Here is a 20,364-nt window from a genome sequence, read left to right as displayed (position 1 = left end):
GGGGCTGGGTGGTCAGCTCTCAGTGGCTGGCCCAGTCTGACCTCCATCCCCCATTGTGTGCTAAGCCTTACTGGAATTTAGGATTTGTAACACCCTTCAAACTAACTATATAAGTGTCTAGAAGCAGTTGTTTACAGTAGCTTAAAACAAGTAAAATCTTTGGTAGTGATTAAAAATTGCTTAAAAATCATACGATTGTATTTTTATAACAATAAATTGAATAGTGTGGTCAGATTGATAGCTTGTTTCATTTTACCTTTTTGTTTTGTTTTGTTTTGGTTTTTGGTTTTTCGAGACAGGGTTTCTCTGTGGTTTTGGAGCCTGTCCTGGAACTAGCTCTTGTAGACCAGGCTGGTCTCGAACTCACAGAGATCCGCCTGCCTCTGCCTCCCAAGTGCTGGGATTAAAGATGTGCGCCACCACCGCCCGGCTTCATTTTACCTTTTGTACTCTTCCCCCCACCCGTGCCCAGCACCCCTGCCCACGCTACTAGTTTGGGGACTAGACTTTTCATTGTTTTGTTCTACATACAGAGGATTGGGAAGCAGCAATGAAAACTGGCATTCCTGAGCTGACTTGGCCACACTGTCTTAGAGAGGTCCTTGCCTTTAAGAGCAGTGTGCCTTGAGTCTCCCTAGTGCTTCGTCCCTGGGGTGTGTTCCTTACCACCATTTGCAGATGCCCTGTGCTTCACTGATTCACGGGAGTCTTTAGGAGTCTTTATGAAGACTTGAGCAGTAGGTGACCCTAAACTCACAATCCTGCTGCTGCTGGTGCCTCTCAAGTTCCAGGCCAGCAGTTGTGCCACCATCCACGGCCCAGTAGGAATGTGATATGTCAATGCCCAGTGAATTTTTTTAATTGAGCTTTATTTTCTCATTACTATAATTCTGACACTAAATTCACTGTCATTGTTCATTTTAGTTTGAGTTGAATTGGTCCCTAACTATTTGCTAACTTAGTATATTTAACTTAACCTGTGCAGCTTGTATGTTAACCCCCTGGTGTGCTGTGGGGGCAAATGAGAGAGCACAGCTGAAACTTTTAAACACTGTTTGCCCTCAGGAAGCCGAGACAGGTGGATCCCTGAGTTCAAGACCAGCCTGATCTGTAGAGTGAGTTCCAGGACAGCCACAGTTACACAAAGAAACCCTGTCTCAAAAACACCATTGTGTGCCAACCCTGCCAGTCAAATGTTCCAACAACCAGTAGATGCCTGTCTCTTCACCTTCTGTAGCTTTGGCATTTTAGCAACTGGAAAGACATCATGCTTTCTGATGTGGGGTGGGTTTGCTCATGGCTTACGGTATTGTTTTGTGGTTTCTGATGGGTATTGGGCTGTTATGGGTCCTTTTCAGACCACTAGAGCTGGAACTAGGTGGATATGCTGGTACATTCAAAGACTACAGTCCCTTAGCTTTCTACAATAAGCTTCTTAAACGTGGGATTTTATTTTGCCACAGAATCTCTTTTGAAGTTCCCCATTAGTGAAAGTTCCTCTGAAGGGTGGAAGCTAGGCTTAGATTCTAAAGTTTGTATAAATATTTTGTTTTCCAGGTCTTGAATCACCACGTCCAAATATAATACTTGGGTTAGTAATATGTCAGAAAGTCAAACGTCCTTCAAATGCTGGAGAGTTAGACAAAATAGATGAGAAACGGACTCGACTCCAACAAGAAGAGGTAGAAACTTCAGTGTATCCCAAAGTAACTGCAACTTTGCCATCTGAGAAGAAGACTCCCAAATACCACCTGCACTCTGCAGACACAGCTGCCAGCAGCACTACACCCCCTGGTTCTCCTCCACCCCCTCCTCCTCTTCCTGAACCCCCAGTACTGAAAATACTGTCTTCCCTCAAGCCAGGGTCCACCAGCACTGTCACAGCACCGACCACATCAGCAGTGATGACCACCACAGCTTCCCCTGTTGTTTCTGCCACTTCAAAAACAGCCTCGCCTCTGGAGCACATCCTGCAGACTCTGTTTGGGAAAAAGAAATCATTTGAACCCTCCACAAAAGAATCTTTTGGGTCTGTGTCCCAGGATTCCACATCACACCAGGATTCCAAGGCCAAGGGGGAGGATGCCGTGTCAGCAGCTCCTTTGTTGGATCCAATTGTTCAACAGTTTGGTCAGTTCTCAAAAGACAAGGCTCTGGAGGAGGAGGAGGAAGATGACAGGCCCTACGACCCAGAGGAAGAGTACAACCCCGAGCGAGCCTTTCACACCCTGATTGCTGAGCCAGGGAGGCACCATGACGTGGAAAATGTTCCTGAGACAGCTGAGAAGGAAGAGGTGGCCTATGATCCAGAAGATGAGACCATCTTAGAAGAAGCTAAGGTGACCATTGATGACCTGCCCAACCGGATGTGCGTGAAAGCCAGCTCCGCGGAGAGGCCTGCTGACTTTACCACAGATGCCACAAATGCCTCTCTGGTAGAGCAACAGAAAATGTTAGAGGAGCTAAATAAGCAGATTGAGGAGCAAAAGAGGCAGCTGGAGGAACAAGAAGAAGCCCTTCGGCAGCAGAGGGCTGCTGTTGGTGTCTCCATGGCACACTTCTCTGTGTCAGATGCATTGATGTCACCACCTCCCAAGTCTTCGCTGGCCAAGACAGACCTGTTCTCCCAGGAACAACAGGCCCCAGACCCAAGTCATGGGGCCTTGGGTGCCAACCACAGCTTAGACTCAAGACAGAGTAGGGATCCAAGGCAGGCCAGGAGATTGGCTGCTGAGAACATTGAGAATGAACCTCTCCCCAGGGCCCCCACAGGAAGCACACCTGGCCCACAAGGTACCCTGCCTGCCAGGGAGACTACTGTTGCTGGGACTGCAGCAGCCCAGGGGCCTGGGCTGGCTCCAGAAGCCAAGGAACCAGTGGCTGTTCCCTGGGCTCCAGGCGAAAACACTGTGTTGAGACCTGAACATGACATTCAGAAGTGTGAGCACCCTGGTAACCCTGTCTCATTGTCCCTGGACAGCAGTCACCTTCCTACTGCTGGGGATGGCACAGCCAGGCCAGCAGCACCCCGCAGAGTGCTCCTGCCCACACCCCCAAGCACCGCCTTTCCACCCAGCTTCCCTTTGCACCCTGAAGAAGCCCAGAATTTTAGTTCTGGAGGCAGGGAGCCTTTTTCAGGACCCGTGTTTCTGTCTCAGGAAACATCTCTTGGCTCATCCCAATTCGAGGACCCTCGGGGTGCACAGTCTGCTGGGAGGAGTGAGAGCCCAGTAGCTGATAATGAGGACAGCAGAGAGCCGCAGCCCAGGCCTGGTGAGGGCACTACTCCATTCCCCCAATCTGGGCAGAGGGGAGGGGGCCCTCAGCCCCAGTTTCCTGGCCAGCGTGAACCTTTACCACGCACTTTTGGGATGTCAGGGCATCATGGCCCTGGTTTCCCAGGACCTAGGGGGCCAGTCCCTCCATTTTCAGAAGAGAATATTGTTCCTAACAATGATGGACCAAGAGGCCCTTCACCTGCCAAATTTGGGGCCCAGAAACCACCAATCCCTTCCTTATTCTCTGGGCAACATGGGCCACCTCCCTATGGTGACAACAGGGGACTTTCACCTTCCTATCTCGGTGGGCCCAGAGGAGGAGCACCGGCCCAATTTGAAGAACGCAAGGATCCACATGGGGAGAACAGGGAATTCCAGGACGCTTCATACAATGAGATGACGGGGGCCCCTGCTCAGTGTGAAGGGCCAGATCAGGCTCCGTTCATGGGGAACAGGGCACCCTTCCAGTTTGGAGGCCAGAGACGGCCACTTCTGACTCAGATGAAAGGGCCCCGTGGAGGACCTCCACCATCTCAGTTTGGAGGTCAAAGGGGTCCACCTCCTGGCCATTTTGTGGGCCCCCGTGGGCCCCATCCTAGTCAGTTCGAAACTTCCCGGGGCCCTCACCCTGGCCAATTTGAAGGGCCCAGGGGCCAAGCACCGGGTTTCATGCCTGGCCCCCGGGGTGTTCAGCCCCAACAGTTCGAAGAGCAGAGGGTGAATTCACCACCACGGTTTGCGGGTCAGAGGGCACTTGCACCCCTGCCATATGGAGGACCAAGGGGTCCTGCACCCTTTGCTGAGAAAAATGAACAGCCACCTCGATTTCACTTTCAAGGCCCATCTTCACAGCCTGTGAAGCCTCCCCCTCGGCCCCTGCTGGAGCTGCCAAGCCACCACCCTCAGCATAGGAAGGACCGATGGGATGAGGCAGGCCCAGCCACTGCCTTGCCTTCCAATGCTGGACCTGGGCAGGGCCCTGAGACTGATGGACAGTGGGCCACATCAGAGTTCCGAGAAGGCAAAGGCCATGAGTATAGGAACCCGGCTTTTGAAGGGAGACAGAGGGAGCGGTTTGAATCAGGACCTAAAGAAAAGCCTCTGGATGAGCCTGAAGCTCAAGGGTTAGAGAATCGGCAGGGCCGGGCATTTGAGGATCGGAGGCGAGAGCGAGAGAGAGGCAGAAACTGGAGTCGAGAAAGAGACTGGGAGAGGAGCCGGGAGTGGGACAGACATCGGGAGTGGGACAAAGGCAGGGATAGAGGCTCCAACAGGGACAGGGAGCGAGATGCCGACCGGGCTAAGGAGTGGGATCGGAACCGGGAGAGAAGCAGGAATCGCGACCGTGACCGGGAAAGGCGGCGAGACCGAGACCGAGACAGGTCCCGGAGCAGAGACCGGGACAGGGACCGTGAGAGAACCCGAGACAGAGATCGGGACCGAGGTCGGGACCGGAAAGACCGCAGCAAGAGCAGAGAGAGCCCACGGGACCTGAAGTCTGAGGCTAGGACCTCTGATGCGGGCCCTGCTGCAGCCCAGGCCTAGAGGCCATTGCACCCAGGGCTGGTGACAAGACAGACACTGGTGAGGACAACGACCTCGTGTCCGCTATTGTTAATATAGGCTCAGCCTGGCAAAGACCCCTTTAAAAGCCAAGTGCATAAAATGTGTTGAGCAAAGAGTTTTTGAAATAGCTATGAAATTAGAAACGGGATATAATATTCTGGACTTCAGGAATTACTGTAATTTTGTGTATAATGGTTTGTTACAAAATTTCCCAACTTTACAATTCTGATGTTTTTTAATAACTTAATATTTCCATTTAAAATTACAGAAATGGGAAAATATCTACAAAAGCATATTGCTTTTTTTCAGATTATAAAGTTATCTTTTCCAATAATTTGACTGGTGTAAGTTTTAAGGGGATTTCAGTGGACTGTAGAGCTAGCTTTCCCTGTACTGTCATCTCTGCTTCCGCAGACCCAGACCTGCCCAGGGCCTCTCGGTGCTGTCCTGGGTGGAAAGCACTGTCAAGGGGTGAGCTGGGGGGTGTGCTTACAGCCGGCTCCCCACAACGCATCACTTTACAAGTTTTTTTTTTCAGAACATAATTAGAAATAATTCGTCCTAGTGGAAATTGTTACATTTTAAATAACAGTTTATTTTTAAATGCTCAAATTTATCAGCCTAAAGAAAGAAGCAAAGCAGTTCAGAGTAGCTTAAGAGAAAGGAGGCAGGAGTCAATTGCCCAATGCTGTCCTCTGAGTGGCTGTCCGCAGAGTCACAGACCCCGGACTCCGGACAGGTGATGGGGTTGGGAACTTCAGTGGGGTGGGGCAGTGTTTGTACCAAATCTGGAAGAGAGGAGGATGGTGGTGAAACAGACAGCTTCGAGAAAGGCTACTCCCCTGCTGCCACATAGGCCCTCTGAAGATGCCGAGAAGGCCGGCTAACTTATTTGACTGTGCAAATATGTTTGATAGTTCCTTTTATATTTTCATAAACTTCCTTTTTCAGATAGAGAATTGGAGAGCTTCATTTGTTCTTTGGAGTCTTTTATTTCATTGTACATCACTACAGATTTTTTTTTTTCACTTTATAGCACAAATTTTTTAAGTTGAGAAGACATGGAAAAATAGCAGTTTGGGATATTTGCTATTATAAACCAAATATCAGTAGGTTAAATTACATAACTGTCAGTTTCAACATCTAATAAGATGTGAAGTTTTTTTAACATAAAGTAAAATTTTCTAACTTAAATGCACAAGCATACAAATCAAGTGTGTTTCTTTTAAGTTTACTTGGTAGAAATTTCTGTACATTGTATTTTGTATTGCAGAGTGTTATATCACTGTCCATTTAAACACAGGACTTCATAGGTTTTGTTACTTGAAGTAGAATAAATATCTACAGAGTTCTTGTTTCTCTCTTCACTCAGCCTTGACACACACATCACACCACCCCATCCCCCATTCCCAGCTAGCAGCCCTAGTCCCTGTGTTGGATGCTGCCTGCTGCATGGTGTCAGGACCCAGAGAGTAATGTGCTGGCTGGTATCCTATGTAGAACCCAGACTGCAATGTATGGCCTTGCAGGAAGCCTGAGGGTGTCCCTGAAGGCAGCCTGTGTTGGAGCAGGAAGTAGTGAATCAGGAATGCCCAGGTGTCCTGGATAGAGTCCAGCCCTTCATTGCTAGCTTTTTAAAAGGAGCGGAGTCTGTGGCCCAGGTTGCCTGCCTGTGGCCCTGCCCTTGACTGCCACCTGCTGGTCAGAATTGAACCTAAATCTGGGTGCTGTATCTCCACGTACGTACCCAGTGCAGCAATAACTTGGCAGGGCCGGGCAATGGTGGGATGCTTTAATCCCAGCACTCAGGAGGCAAAATAAAAAAAAAAAAAAAAAGCCAACTTGGCAGGAAGATTCTGATCCGGACCCAGCTGGGGCTTGGAGGCTGACTGCAACTCCCTCACCAAAAAAGCCTCTGACAGCCCATAGCATCTTTTTGTTTTGAGATAGTCCTGCGATAAAGCCTCGCGTTCACAGCAATTCTCCTTCAGCCTCCTGAGTTAATGTCACTTGTCTTCACAACTCTGAAACCTACTGCAGGGTCATGTGACACCAGAAAGGGCAGATTACAGGGAAAGGAAAAGAGATGTCAGGGCCTCCCACCCATTCTAGAGCCCTGGCAACATCAGCCAGGACATGCATTACCAAGTCCAGTAGCAAGCAAGCAATAGTATCTGTGTCCCCTGGAAAGCAGTAGACACTGCAGCCCAGGAAGGGCCTAACCTGTAGAGCCTAGAGGGGAGCTGTCCACAGTCAAACCAAGGGCCGCAGTCACTGGGAAGGTAACTTGATCTCATACCTGCTCCCTACAGCAGCAACATAGATCTGTATGGCTCTTGGTAAAAGTGCATGTGTGTGTGTGTGGGGGGGGGTGTCCCAGCCATAGTTTTACACCCAACAAACAACTAGTAATGCTTCATATACCCTCAGATGTTTGCTTCCTCGTTGCTGAGACAGGATACTTAACAAAAACAAGGAAGGATTTATCCTAAGTAGCAGTTTTTGGGGGAGTCAGTCCATCATGGAGCCTGGAGCAGCTGTCATGTATCCTGTTCACATCTTAATGAGTCAAGAAGCTTTGCTCAGAACCTAAAGCTGTAACCCTCAAAGCCCCCATCCCCCCACACTTGGTGACTGTGTGTCTTCCAGCCAGGTCCACAGTCTTAAAGGTTTTATTAGCTCCCAGAACAGCACCGCCAACTGAGGACCAAGTATTCAAACACTTGGACCTGTGGGGGACATTTCAGACCCAACCATATTTAATCTTTTTTTCTTTGAAGATTTATTATGTATACATTGTTCTGCCTGAATGTCTGCCTACAGGCCAGAAGAGGGCACCAGATCTCATTACATAAGGTTGTGAGCTAACATGTGGGTGATTGGAATTGAACTCAGAACCTGAGTGCTGGGATTAAAGGTGTGCACCACCATTGCCTGGCTTATCTTTTTTTTATTAATAAAATTTGGATCGTATGGTATCATGCATTTATTGGTATGGGTTTTTTTGTTGTTGTTGTTGTTGTTTTTTGTCAGTAAACTGGATAATTCCGAATGGCATCACACATTCACCAGAACTCTCGTTTACAGGAGGGCTTGGTGGCCTGTGCTTCCACAGGCAGGCAGAGATCTGTGAGTTTAAGGCCAGGTTACCTCAAAACCAGTTCTGTTTGCATTTTTGCATTGTTTGAAAGGTTTGTATCTACTTTTTTTTTTTTTTTTTAAAGGAGCTATATTAGGTCTTTTTCTTTTTGGCATAAGCATGAAGCCATCTGAGAGAACAGATTAACTTGGCCTGGTCGCCATGGCAAACTAAACTAAGCAGGACAATGCAAGAATAGCAGGTGTGTGGTGATGGTGCTGCACTCCCTGCTGGACACTCCCTGCTACAAGTGGGGCTCCCATGGTAGCTTCTGTGAGGTCCCCATCCACCATGCTGCAGCCATTCAGGGGTCACTCCTGTGCCAAGCAGGCCTCATCACCTCCATGGGCTGACCATGACTTTGGTGGAATTACTTCTTTGTTCTGTCGCCAGCACCCTATCTGGAGTGGACAGACATATTCATGTCTTCCCAGGAAAAGTTAACAGGGTACAAGCTCACACCATGCATGGTGTGCTGGTGTACCTGTAATCCCAGCACTTGGGAGCTTGAGTGTGGTAGGAAGACAGGAATTCAAAACTAGCCTGGGCTACATAGTGAAACAGCTAAAAAATAATAAAATAAAATAGATGTTCCTTGTAGGTTCGTGAAGTCCCTGACGCTCCTGGCAGGGAAAATGGGAAGTGAAGTGTGTGTGAAAGCCCAAAGCTACAGTGCACTGCCTGGGACAGCACTGTAATGGTTTGCCTGCTGTTATTACTGGCTGGGGGCTTTGTGTGTGGCTCCATGCAAGCCTGGTGCAATAAAGGGTCTGGCCTCTGTCAGTGTGCGGTGCTCAGGCTGGCTACTGCTATACCTTTGCCCTCACAACTGTCAGAAGACTGAGCTCCAGGCTTTGTACCATTGTTGGATAAAGCTGAGAGAGAGAGAGACAGAGACAGAGACAGAGACAGAGAGAGACAGAGAGAATAGGCCTCGTAGGCATTTTGCTGCACCATGCCCCTCAGGAGACTTGTGGCCGTCTCTTAGCTCTGTGAAGCCTGACAACCCGGACACAAGAGAAGCAAGGCTGCCTGGCTTCTTTGTCCCTGAGCAAGTCAGAGCCTAAGAGGACAGGAAAACCTGAGTGTAGTGTGTTGTTCTACAGTCTGTACCAGTGCTGTAGAGTCCTGGGCCATGAAGACGCAACAGGTAGCAAGCAAAACACCTATTCCCTCCTCGGATGACCCGTACAGTCACCACTCACCCTGCAACAACCAGAGCCAGCTTCCTCTGAGGGGGTAAGGGCTCCTGGGAGCAGAGATTGAGCTATGAAGAGATGGAGACTGGGGAAAGCAAGAAGGTAGGCTCTGAGAAGCACGGCCCTGAGGGAATGATGTGGATTCATTCAGATCTGCCCGGCCCAGGAATGGCCTCAAGTCCCGAGGTCACTACATCTGTTCATGATCACAGCTGGGTGACAGCCACGTTTGTGAGGCCAGGACCCACCTGAGTCTGTCAGGGAGTGGCTCTGTAAGGTGATACTTTGAGAACAGAAGGAAGATCAGGGTGGCCGGGCTGGGACAAGGATAAAGGACAGCACAGGGAACAGCCTGGGGAACTGGGACTGCTCTGTATCATGTGACGAAGAAAAGGCTCCAGACATGAACATCCATCTAGTAGTGGGTGGCAGCTCCTGCAGGCTTCAGGAGGATGGAGTCCGCGAGGGGAAGGAGGAGACTGGCGCTGTTAGGTCCTGGGGATGCACAAATAACAGGAATCAGACCACTGGAGTGTTGTTGGATTTTCTTTTACTCTAGCCTCATGCTGGAATGCCAAAATGTTGATTTTTACTCTTTTGGCTCTTTAGGAGGGCCCACCACCGAGCTCCCAAATAAATCACATGTGGAGGTTTATTCTTAATTAGAAATGTCTGGCCTTAGCTTGGCTTGTTTCTAGCTAGTTTTTCTTAAATTATCCCATCTATCTTTTGCCTCTGGGTTTTTTTTTAAGATTTATTTATTTATTATGTATACACTATTCTGTCTGCTTGGATGCCTACAGTCAGGAAGGAAGGCACCAGATCTCAGTACAGATGGTTGTGAGCCATCATGTGGTTTCTGGGAATTGAACTCAGGACCTCCGGAAGAGCAGCCAGTGCTCTTAACCTCTGAGCCATCTCCCCAGCCCCCTGCCTCTGGGTTTTTGTCTTTCTCTATTTCTATATACCTTTCTTTGCTTCTTTCTCCATGGCTTGCTGTGTAGCTGGGTGACTGGCCCCTGATGGCCTCCTCTCCTCCCAGTTTCTCCTCCTATTTATTCTGTCTGCCAGCCCCGCCCATCCTCTCTCCTGCCTCACTATTGGCCATTCAGCTCTTTATTAGACCATCAGGTGTTTTAGGCAGGCAAAGGATCACAGCTTCACAGAGTTAAACAAATGCAACATAAAAGAATGCAATACATCTTTGCATCATTAAACAAATGTTCCACAGCGTAAACAAATGTAACACATCTTTGGATAATATTCTATAACACCCAAGTCTATTAACCAGAAGCAACTTTATTTCATAATCACAGGGTACAAAAACTTTTAACTAGTTAGGGTCATAGGTAGGTATCTGGCTCTGTGACCCCAAGAAGGGACCATAAGTGTCTTTTTATGACAAAAGACAGTAAGCAGCAGGGGGGTCCATCCCTGGAGATGGGATTTACAGTCTCTGGAGAATGCATTCCTGTGGTCCGGATTTATGACCACTGGGGAGTGCACCCCCAAGTTGAAGTAGAGATTTACAACCTCTGATTACAGGGTATTAGTTCAAGATGTTTACATAGCTGTGGGTCTGTTTTAACTGCTTTTCCCATCTCTGGGGAGAATGTAGAGCAAAGGGTCGGGTAGCTTGTTTACAGCAGCGATCAGCCCCAAGATCTCTAGAATGTGCTTATAGGCTATAGGCATACAAGTCTTCATATTCCTGGGCTCTTCCACACAGTCTGAGGGTGGATTGGAATGGCTGCTCTTTTATAGAAAAAAGGCTACATCTATTTCCACTCTGTAATTGCACAAAGGTTAAGTGGGAGAAAGGGGGCACGTGAGATGAGGTGTGGCTTGTGACCGGGTATTGAGGAGTTAGCATTGACCTTAACAAGTTAATAGGCTCCAGTCCTTTGTGCTAAAGGAAGAAGGGCCACAAGTTCCTCTTGCTGGAGATAGGAACATCTCTTGTTTGTTTGTTTGTTTGTTTTAATCTAAATGCCTGGCCTGGGGAAAAGGGACTTCCTGGGGGGAATCAGCCACTCCATCACAGAACATTGCAGTTTCTTACGTGGCTTAGTTTATCCAAATAGCTGAAGCTTAAAAGTGAGCAAAGATGAAGCTAGAGAAATATCACCGTGAGCCTGCATAGACCTTAGAATTCATAAGTCTTGATTATCGTGTGCACCTTATTTATCAAGCTTCTGTTGCTTACCTAGATTTTCTAGCAGCTCGGTGTTCACTTGTGGGGAGCAGGCAGAGTTATCACGCTATATGGTTCCATGGTGACCGGGACTTTTTCCCAATAGACAGAATAATTATTTTGTTTAAAGCAATTACCATTGTATACATCCTCACCCTCCATTGAAGCCCACGGGAAAGGCAAAATGGTGAGGGTTCAGTTGGAACCTCCAACTCCCTCCTGCACCATCTGGGAAGTCCCAGTCCTATCTCTCCAAATAAACCCCGCCCACTCAGTGTAGCTCCAAACAAAGGCGTCCTTAGCAGCTAAGGCAGCTTCCTTCCCTGCAGTTGCCAGCCACCCAAGTCCCCACCTAAAGCAGTCAGCTGCTGACCCAGTTTGTGGAGACACATTGCCACACCTCGTCTCTAACCTATATAATCTCCTTTAGTTCAGGCACACAGCTTCTCCAGTCTCTATCTCTGGGACTGGAGATCCCCTAGGAGGGATTTGCTTTGCTCAAACAAACCTGTTGTTATATGTTTTCAATTCCGCTTGATCTGGAGTACTGCTTTGGCACAGAAATCTGTTATTGGAGAATTGGGATCCACAAGATCAAAATGTAAGAACTTGGTCAAGCAGCAGTGGCTGCCACGCGGTCCACGTCAGAGTGGAGTCCCAACTCCAAACAAGTGCGTACCCGCCCACACGTGTTCATACCTAGGCACAGACACTAAGGCAGAGAACCTGAGCAGGTCCAGGGATGGCACAGCCAAACCTTCCCAGGCAGCAGCAAAAGCAGGACTAAGACAACACGGAGAGCCTAGGCACAGCCCATCTGTCCTGCCAGGAGACATCACGGCAGGCTACAGAAGGCGTTCGCAACTGGGATTGATGGCTTCTAGGCTACAAAGGATTTCAGGAGTGTTGTATATTTTTAAATTCCTTATTGTATTTGACTTATTCACTCGCACACACATTGGTGAACATCTGTGCTGCAGCTATGTACTGTCATGGTATGTCTACGTCAAGGGTCAGGGGACAGCTTGTGGGAACTGGTTCTCCACTGGGAATTCTGTTTAAATCTGTACCCCCATTTAATTTTTTATTTTTTTTAAAAGATTTATTTATTTATTATGTATACAACAGTCCTTCCATGTATGCTTGCATGCCAGAAGAGGGCACCAGATCTCATCATAGATGGCTGTGAGCCACCATGTGGTTCCTGGGAATTGAACTCAGGACCAGTCAGTGCTCTTAACCACTGAGCCATCTCTCCAGCCCCTGTACCCCCATTTTAAATCGGATCATTTGTTTTCTTGATATCTAGTTTCTTGAGTTCTTTATATATTCTGGATGTTATCTATCAGCTGTGGCGTTGATGAAAATCTTTCCCCAATGTGCAGGTTGTTGCTTTGCCCTATTGACTATGCCCTTTATCTTACAGAAACTTTTCAGCTTCGTGAGGTTCGGTTTATCAACTGTTGGTCTTAGCGTCTGTGCTACCGGTGTTCTCTCCAGGAAGTTGTCTCCTGCACCAATGCATCCAAGGGTATTCCTCACTTTCTCTTCTGCAGGTTCAACTTACAACCTGTAATCTATCCCACCTTCAAGATGTGTTGGGGCAATAGAGGTGCAGAACTTGTAGGAGTGACCAACCAATGACTGGTCTAGTTTGAGGCCCACGGCAAAAGGAGCCCATGCCCTACACTGCCTGGATAACCAGCCACAGGAGGCTGGGTAGCCCAGAGACCAATGGTAGAAAAAATAAACAATAAAATGTTTCCTAATGATTTTTTAATTGATATTTATTGAGCTCTACATTTTTCTCTGCTCCCCTCCCTGCCTCTCCCATCCTCCCTTCAGTCCTCCCCCAAGGTCCTCATACTCCCAATTTATTCAGGAGATCTTTTCTTTTTCTTTTTCTTTTTTTCCGCTTTTTTTTTTTTTAAAGATTTACTTATTATTGTTACAGTATTGTGCCTGCATGTGTGCCTACATGCCAGAAGAGGGCACCAGATCTCATTACAGATGAATGTGAGCCACCATGTGGAAGCTGGGAATAGAACTCAGGACCTCTGGAAGAGGACTCAGTGCTCTTAACCTCTGAGCCATCTCTCCAGCCCCTAAGTCTTTTTCTACTTTCTACTTCCCATGTAGTTTAACTCTATGTAAGGTCTCTCTTAGTGTCCGCATTGTTGTCTAAGTTTTCTGGGATTGTGGTTTGTAGGCTGGCTTTCTTTGCTTTATGTTTAAAAACCACCTATTAGTGAGTACATGTGATAATTGTCTTTCTGTGTCTGGGTTACCTCTCTGAAAATAATGTTTTCTAGCTCCATTTTCCTGCAAAATTCAAGCTGTCGTTATTTTTTTTCTGCTGTGTAGTACTTCATTGTGTAAATGTACCACATTTTTCTTATCCATTCTTCAGTCAAGGGGCATTTAGGCTGTTTCCAGGTTTTGGTATGACAAACAATGCTGCTATGAACATAGTTGAGCACATGTCCTTGTGGCACAATTGAGCATCCTTTGGATATATACCCTAAAGTGGTATGCTTGAGTCTTGAGGAAGGTTGTTTCCTAATTTTCTGAGAAAGCGCCACACTGACATCCAAAGGGCTTGTACCAGCTTGCATTCCCACCAGCAATGCAGGAGTGTTCCCTTTATCCCACAACCTCTCCAGCATAAGTTGTCATCAGTGTTTTTTTTTTTTTATCTTGGCCATTCTTACAGGTGTAAGATGGAATCTCAGAGTTCTTTTGATTTGCATTTCTCTGATGACTAAGGATGTCAAACATTTCCTTAAGTGTCTTTCAGCCATTTTAGATTTGTCTCGTTGAGAGTTCTCTGTTTAGGTCTGTACTCCATTTTTTGTTGGATTATGTGATCTTTTGATGTCCAATTTCTTGATTTCTTTGTATATTTTTGAGTTCAGACCTCTGTCTGATGTGGGGTTAGTGAAGATCTTTTCCCATTCTGTAGGCTGTCATTTTGTCTTGTTGACTGTGTCCTTTGCTTTCCAGAAGCTTTTCAGTTTCAGGAAGTTCCATTTATTGTTTCTCTCAGTGTCTGTGCTGCTGGGGTTCTATTTAGGAAGTGGTTCCCTGTGCCAATGCGTTCAAGTGTACTTCCCACTTTCTCTTCTATAAGGTTCAGTGTGGCTGGCTTTATGTTGAAGTCTTTGATCCATTTGGACTTGAGTTTTGTGCATGGTGATAGATATGGGTCTATTTTCATTTTTCTACATGTTGATATCCAGTTATGCCAGCACCACTTGTTAAATATGCTTTCTTTTTCCATTTGATAATTTTGCTTTCTTGTCCAATATCAGGTGTTCGAAGATGTGTGGATTGATATCCAGGCCTTCTGTTTGGTTCCATTGGTCCTCCTGTCTGTTCTTATGCCAATACCAGGCTGTTTTCAGTACTGTAAGTCAGGGATTGTGATGCCTCCAGACATTCTTTTATTGTACAGGATTGTTTTGGCTATCTTGGAATTTTTGCTTTTCCATATGAAGTTGAGTACCATTCTTTCGAGGTCTTTGAAGAATTTTTCTGGTATTTTGATGGGCATTGCGTTGAATCTGTAGATTGCTTTTGGTAAAATTGCCATTTTACTATGTTAATTCTGCCTACCCAAGAGCATGGGAGATTTTTCCACTTTCTGGTGTCTTCTTCAATTTCTTTCTTCAAAGATTTAAAGTTCTTGTTATACATGTCTTCCACTTGCTTGGTTAGAGTTACTCTGAGGTATTTTATGCTATTTGTGGCTATTGTGAAGGGTGTTGATTCTCTGATTTCTTCCTCAGCCCTCTTATCACCTGTGTATAGGAGGGCTACTGAGTTTTTGGAGTTAATCTTGTATCCTGCTACATTGCTAAAAGTGTTTATGAGTTGTAGAAGTTCTTTGGTAGAATTTTTGGGATCACTTATGTAAACTATCATATCATAGCAAACAGTGAGAGTTTGACTTCTTCTTTTTCAATTTGTATCCCCTTGATCTCCTTTTGGTGTCTTATTGCTCTACCTAGGACCTCAAGAACTATATTGAATAGATATGGAGAGAGTGGACAACCTTGTCTTGTTCCTGATTTCAGTGGGATCGCTGTGAGTTTTTTTCCATTTAGTTTGATGTTGGCTGATGGCTTGCTGTATATTTCCTTTATGTTCCTTGTATCCCTGCTCTCTCCAAGACCTTTATCATGAAGGGGTATTGTATTTTGTCAAAAGCATTTAGGCATCTAATGAGATGATCATGTGGCTTTTATTTTTCAGCTTGTTTATATGGTGGATTACATTGACAGATTTACATATGTTGAACTATCCCTGCATCTCTGGGATGAAGCCATCTTGATCATGGTGGATGATGGTTCTGATGTGTTCTTGCCAGTATTTTATTTAGTATTTTTGCATCAATGTTCATGAGTGAGATTGGTCTGTAATTCTCTTTCTTAGTAATGTCACTTAGGTTTTTTTTTTAAAAACATTCTTTTTTTATTCATTTATGATGTATACAATATTCTGTCTGTGTGTATGCCTGCAGGCCAGAAGAGGGCACCAGACCCCATTACAGATGGCTGTGAGCCACCATGTGGTTGCTGGGAATTGAACTCAGGACCTTTGGAAGAGCAGGCAATGCTCTTAACTTCTGAGCCATCTCTCCAGCCCCTGTCACTTAGGTTTCTGAGGGGCATCTGTCTGGAGTACATTTGACGAGGTAAAAGTTGATGTAGGAAAGTTTTGTTTAAGATTCTCTAGAAAGAAATGAGGCACTGCCCAAGGTCATACACAGTCAAGCCTCAACCCTGGGTTATCACTTCTTTAACATACAATACTTATCTGGAAGGAGTGTTTCCTCTATGTTGGCTGTTTTCATAGCAAATGTGATTTATGATGCTGGAATTCTTGATTCTTGGTCATCAGAGTTTCCTTTTTTTTTTTTTTTTTTTTTTGATTTTTTGAGACAGGGTTTCTCTGCAGCTTTGGAGCCTGTCCTGGAACTAGCTCTTGTAGACCAGGCTGGTCTCGAACTCACAGAGATCCGCCTGCCTCTGCCTCCCAAGTGCTGGGATTAAAGGCGTGCGCCATCACCGCCCGGCTTCCTATTTTGTTTTTTAGACAGGGTTTCACTATGTAGCTCTGGATAGCCTAGAACACCCTCTGTAGTAGACCAGGCTAGCTTCAAACTCAGAGATCCACTTGCCTCCCAAGTGCTGGGACTAAAGGAATGTGACGTATGCCCAGCAGTGAGAGAGAGGTTTTACTCACGCAGAGGTGAGAAGTCCTTTTCCCTTCTCACGTCAGATGATTTCTCCATCCTTCTATCCTGCTGCTCTGTGCGGTGCACCATGCCCGTCTGCGCTCTATGCGCTGCCATACAGCTCGTGAACCGGGCAAGGGGACTCACAGGCAGAGAATGCTCCCTTTACTGTGTACCAGAGCCGCTTATATATGGATCCTTAACTGAGCCACGCCCCAGCCAAACCCACCAGAAACCACTCTCCTGCCGTGAGGAACTCCTGAGGGTCTCGTGCTCAGAGCAGCTGCAGGCTGTCTCACAGCAGAGGAAAACAAGTTGTTTACAAGAAATTCAGGATCTGGGGATTCACAGCTTCCGACAGGTCTGGGTGCTGTTTGCCCTTCCCAACGTCATCTCACACTGAGAATAAAACCATCACACTTGGTGCATCTCCTTTCAGTAGAAAACCAGACATGGTGGTACCTGTCTGCAGAGGCCAGAGGACATCAGACCCCCCTAAAGCTGTAGTTAGGGGTGTTTGGGAGCCACCTGACATAGATACTGGGATCCAAACTCAGGTTCTGTGGAAATGCAATATGTGCTCTTAGCCATTGAGCCATATCTCTAAGTCCCCAGATCACTATTTTTAAAAGTAGGTCTGGATATCAGTATCATGCCTAAGAACCTAGCCCTAGGTTCTGAAGGGGTTTGCCTTCACTTTTATTATTTCTTCTTCTTCCTCCTCCTCCTCTTCTTCCTCCTCCTCGTTCCCCTTCTCCCCCCTTCTCCTCCTCCTCCTTGAAAAGGCATGTGGCACCACCTCTAACTTACCTTCATTCTCCTATAAATGAAGCTTTCAGTCTTCCTTTTGAGTTAAGACTCAAGGTTGATGTAGCGATTTCCTTTTGCTGCCCACTCTTTCTCCACTGAGCTGGTTTTGCACCTTTTGTAGTCAACTGGTCCTGCCTGTGGAAGACGGGTCGTAGAGCTCTGCTGTTTCCTTGATCTCATACCTAGTTCTTCTCTAATGCTACACAGTCTTTTATCAAACATAAAATATATTTATTTGGTGTGAGTGTTTGTCAGTATGCATGTACCCTGGGCATGTATGGCAGTCAGAGGACCAGTGTGGCAATCAGTTTTCTCCTTCTGCCAGATGGAACGTAGAGATTGAATTTGGTCATCAGACTTGCTGGCAGGCACCTTTCCTGCTGACAGCCTCTTACCGAACTCATAGCTATTCAAGTTTGTCTTTCCATTAAATGTAGAATAAAGTTTGTATCTACAACAAACTTTGCTGGGTTTTAATAAATTCATCAGATCTATTACTTCAGGAAGACTGTATGGTTACTGTTGGGTTTTTCTACAGTAACTGTCTAGATCTCCAGTTTCTTTCTTTCTTTCTTTCTTTCTTTCTTTCTTTCTTTCTTTCTTTTCTTCCTTCCTTCCTCCTTCCCTCCCTCCCTCCCTTTCTTTTTTTTTTTTTTTTTTTTTTTTTTTTTTTTTTTTTTTTTTTTTTTTTTCGAGACAGGGTTTCTCTGTGGTTTTGGAGCCTGTCCTGGAACTAACTCTTGTAGACCAGGCTGGTCTCGAACTCACAGAGATCCACCTGCCTCTGCCTCCCGAGTGCTGGGATTAAAGGCGTGCACCACCACCACCCGGCTTAGATCCCCAGTTTCTAAGAGTAACTTCCAACATCCTTGTTCCTAATGCATATTTCTAGATTTATAGTTAAGTGCATTTTTGAAAAGTTATACATGTTATGGAATTTAAATTCAGCATCTACAAGTTTGTTGTTGGAATATAGAAATATACTGGTATTTCCATGTCCTTGGATTCTGCAACCTGGTTGGGTTTCCTGTTTTTTTTTTTTTTTTCCTTTAACAGATTCCATGGAATTGTTTACACAGACCAGGTGCTGTTTCCACCCTGCATCTTAATGTGTAGTATAACTATTTTCTCTAAGCTTGACATGACCATTCCTGTACAGATGCAGAGCAGCTGTGACCACCATGTGAGAGTCTCCCAAAATTGGGCATTCCCTCATGGAGAGAGGACTGGTCTCACAGGTCTGTTGCTGATACCCCTCTAATTGGAGTGAACAAACCTTTACTTTCTTTGTTTTGTTTTTGAGGGAAAAGTTAACTCTGTAGTCAAGCGTACCTGGAACTCTGTAACCCAGGCTGTCTTGAAGTTCCTAACAACCTCCCTGCAACCTTAAGTGCTGAGATGACAGATGTAAGATATGTCTGTCCCTAGAGGGGTAGTTTTTGACACAGAGTCTATGGAACTCGTTATGGAGATCAGCGGGCCTCATACTCATAGATATCCATCTGCCTCTGCACCTAAATGCTGGAATTAAAGGCATGTGCCATCACACAACAGCCTAGAGGATTTTATACATAGGCACCCTAGGGCTTGGCTTTGTGTCCATCTTGGTAATCACTGCTTTTCCAAATTTAGTGGTTTTTTGATTTAGTCACGTATGTGTTTTGCCTGCATGTGAAGAACATATACCATGTGCATACCTGGTGCCTGTGGGATTCTAAAGAGAGCACCGGATTTCCAAAACTCAAGTTATGGATGACATGAACTATCATGTAGGTACTAGGAACCAAACCCAGGTCCTCTGCAAGAGCAACAAGTGCTTTTAGCTGCTGAGCCATCTCTCCAGTCTGCTTTTCCACATTTAAGCCATTTCTGTTTTGTGTGATCTTGTTGGAAATAAACCTTCCATCTGTTTATTCCACATTTGTCTCCTGTGCCCATCTTTCTAGTTTCCTCTTATGCCTCTTTACACTACAATCCCATGCTCTTTCTGTCATTTTCTTGTCAGTGGTGCTTTAAGGCTTTTGTTGAACATTTTTAACCTATCCAGGTCTTTCTTGAGTTGTGTAGATCCAAATTTATACCTTCCCTGTATACGATATGGATTGCCTTAACTTCTCCTGTAATTCAAGTCTACTAGTAATAGATGGTTATTTAACATTTTTCTTCCAGTGCTAGAGATCAAACCTGGGCCCTTATACATCTATCACTGAACTCTAATCCAGCCCTATTTACATTTACTTTTTTTTTTTCGTTTTGTTTTTTCAAGATAGAGTTTCTCTGTGTAGCAGCTCTGGCTGTCCTGGAACTAGCTCTGTAGACCAGGCTGGCCTCGAACTCACAGAGATCTGCCTGCTTTTGTCTCCCAAGTGCTGAAATCAAAGAGGTGTGTGCCACCACTGCCTGGCTTACATTTTTAAAAATTATATATATTAGAAAAAGTCATCATTGTGTTAAGTGTGGTAGCACATGTCTCTAAAGCCAGTATCCAGAGTGTGAGGCAGGGGGATCACACTAAGTTTGAGGCCAGTCTGGGTACAGTGTCAATCTTGTTTTTAAAAATGAAACAAGAAATAGGAAAGGAAGGATTACTTTAACTTTGTTTCTCAAGAGATAGCTTTGCTAGGCATAGAACTAGAGGTGATGCTATAACTTTGTGGGCAAGCCTGTGGTGCACTTCCTTGATTGACAATTGATGTGGGTGATCCCAGCTCCCTTAAGTTACTCTGATCTCCCTCATTGATGGTTATCTAGAAGCATGAAATTAAATCCTTTCCTCCATAAGCTGATTTTGGCCATGCTGTTTTACCACAGCAATAGAAACCCTAACTAAGATACTGGGTATAGAATACAGTGATGCAATCTTTGCTGGGTATAAAAGAGTAGTAGCTCAGCAGGTAAGAGGCCCAAGCTCTTAATCCTCAACTTGACTAAAAAATAAA

General features: G+C 45.8%; 1 protein-coding gene across 7 annotated transcripts in view; it reads left to right on the top strand.

Annotated features, from left to right (window-relative positions):
* Nucleotides 1-6,195, top strand: part of Dido1 (death inducer-obliterator 1) — a 53,997-nt gene extending 47,802 nt beyond the window's left edge. For all 7 annotated transcript variants that reach the window (XM_050153083.1, XM_050153079.1, XM_050153080.1 and 4 more), the window contains one exon: nt 1,558-6,195. In XM_050153083.1, coding sequence (XP_050009040.1) covers nt 1,558-4,823 — 3,266 coding nt within the window. In that variant the 3' untranslated portion in view covers nt 4,824-6,195. The remainder of the gene's footprint in view (nt 1-1,557) is intronic.
* The last annotated feature ends 14,169 nt before the right edge of the window (nt 6,196-20,364 follow it).

Source organism: Alexandromys fortis, unplaced genomic scaffold (genome assembly GCF_014885135.2).
Source record: "Alexandromys fortis isolate MF-2015 unplaced genomic scaffold, M_Fortis_MF-2015_v1.1 scaffold_81, whole genome shotgun sequence".
NCBI lineage: Eukaryota > Metazoa > Chordata > Mammalia > Rodentia > Cricetidae > Alexandromys > Alexandromys fortis.
The sequence above is the reverse complement of the archived record's forward strand: the minus strand, read 5'-3'. Positions and strand labels throughout refer to the sequence as shown.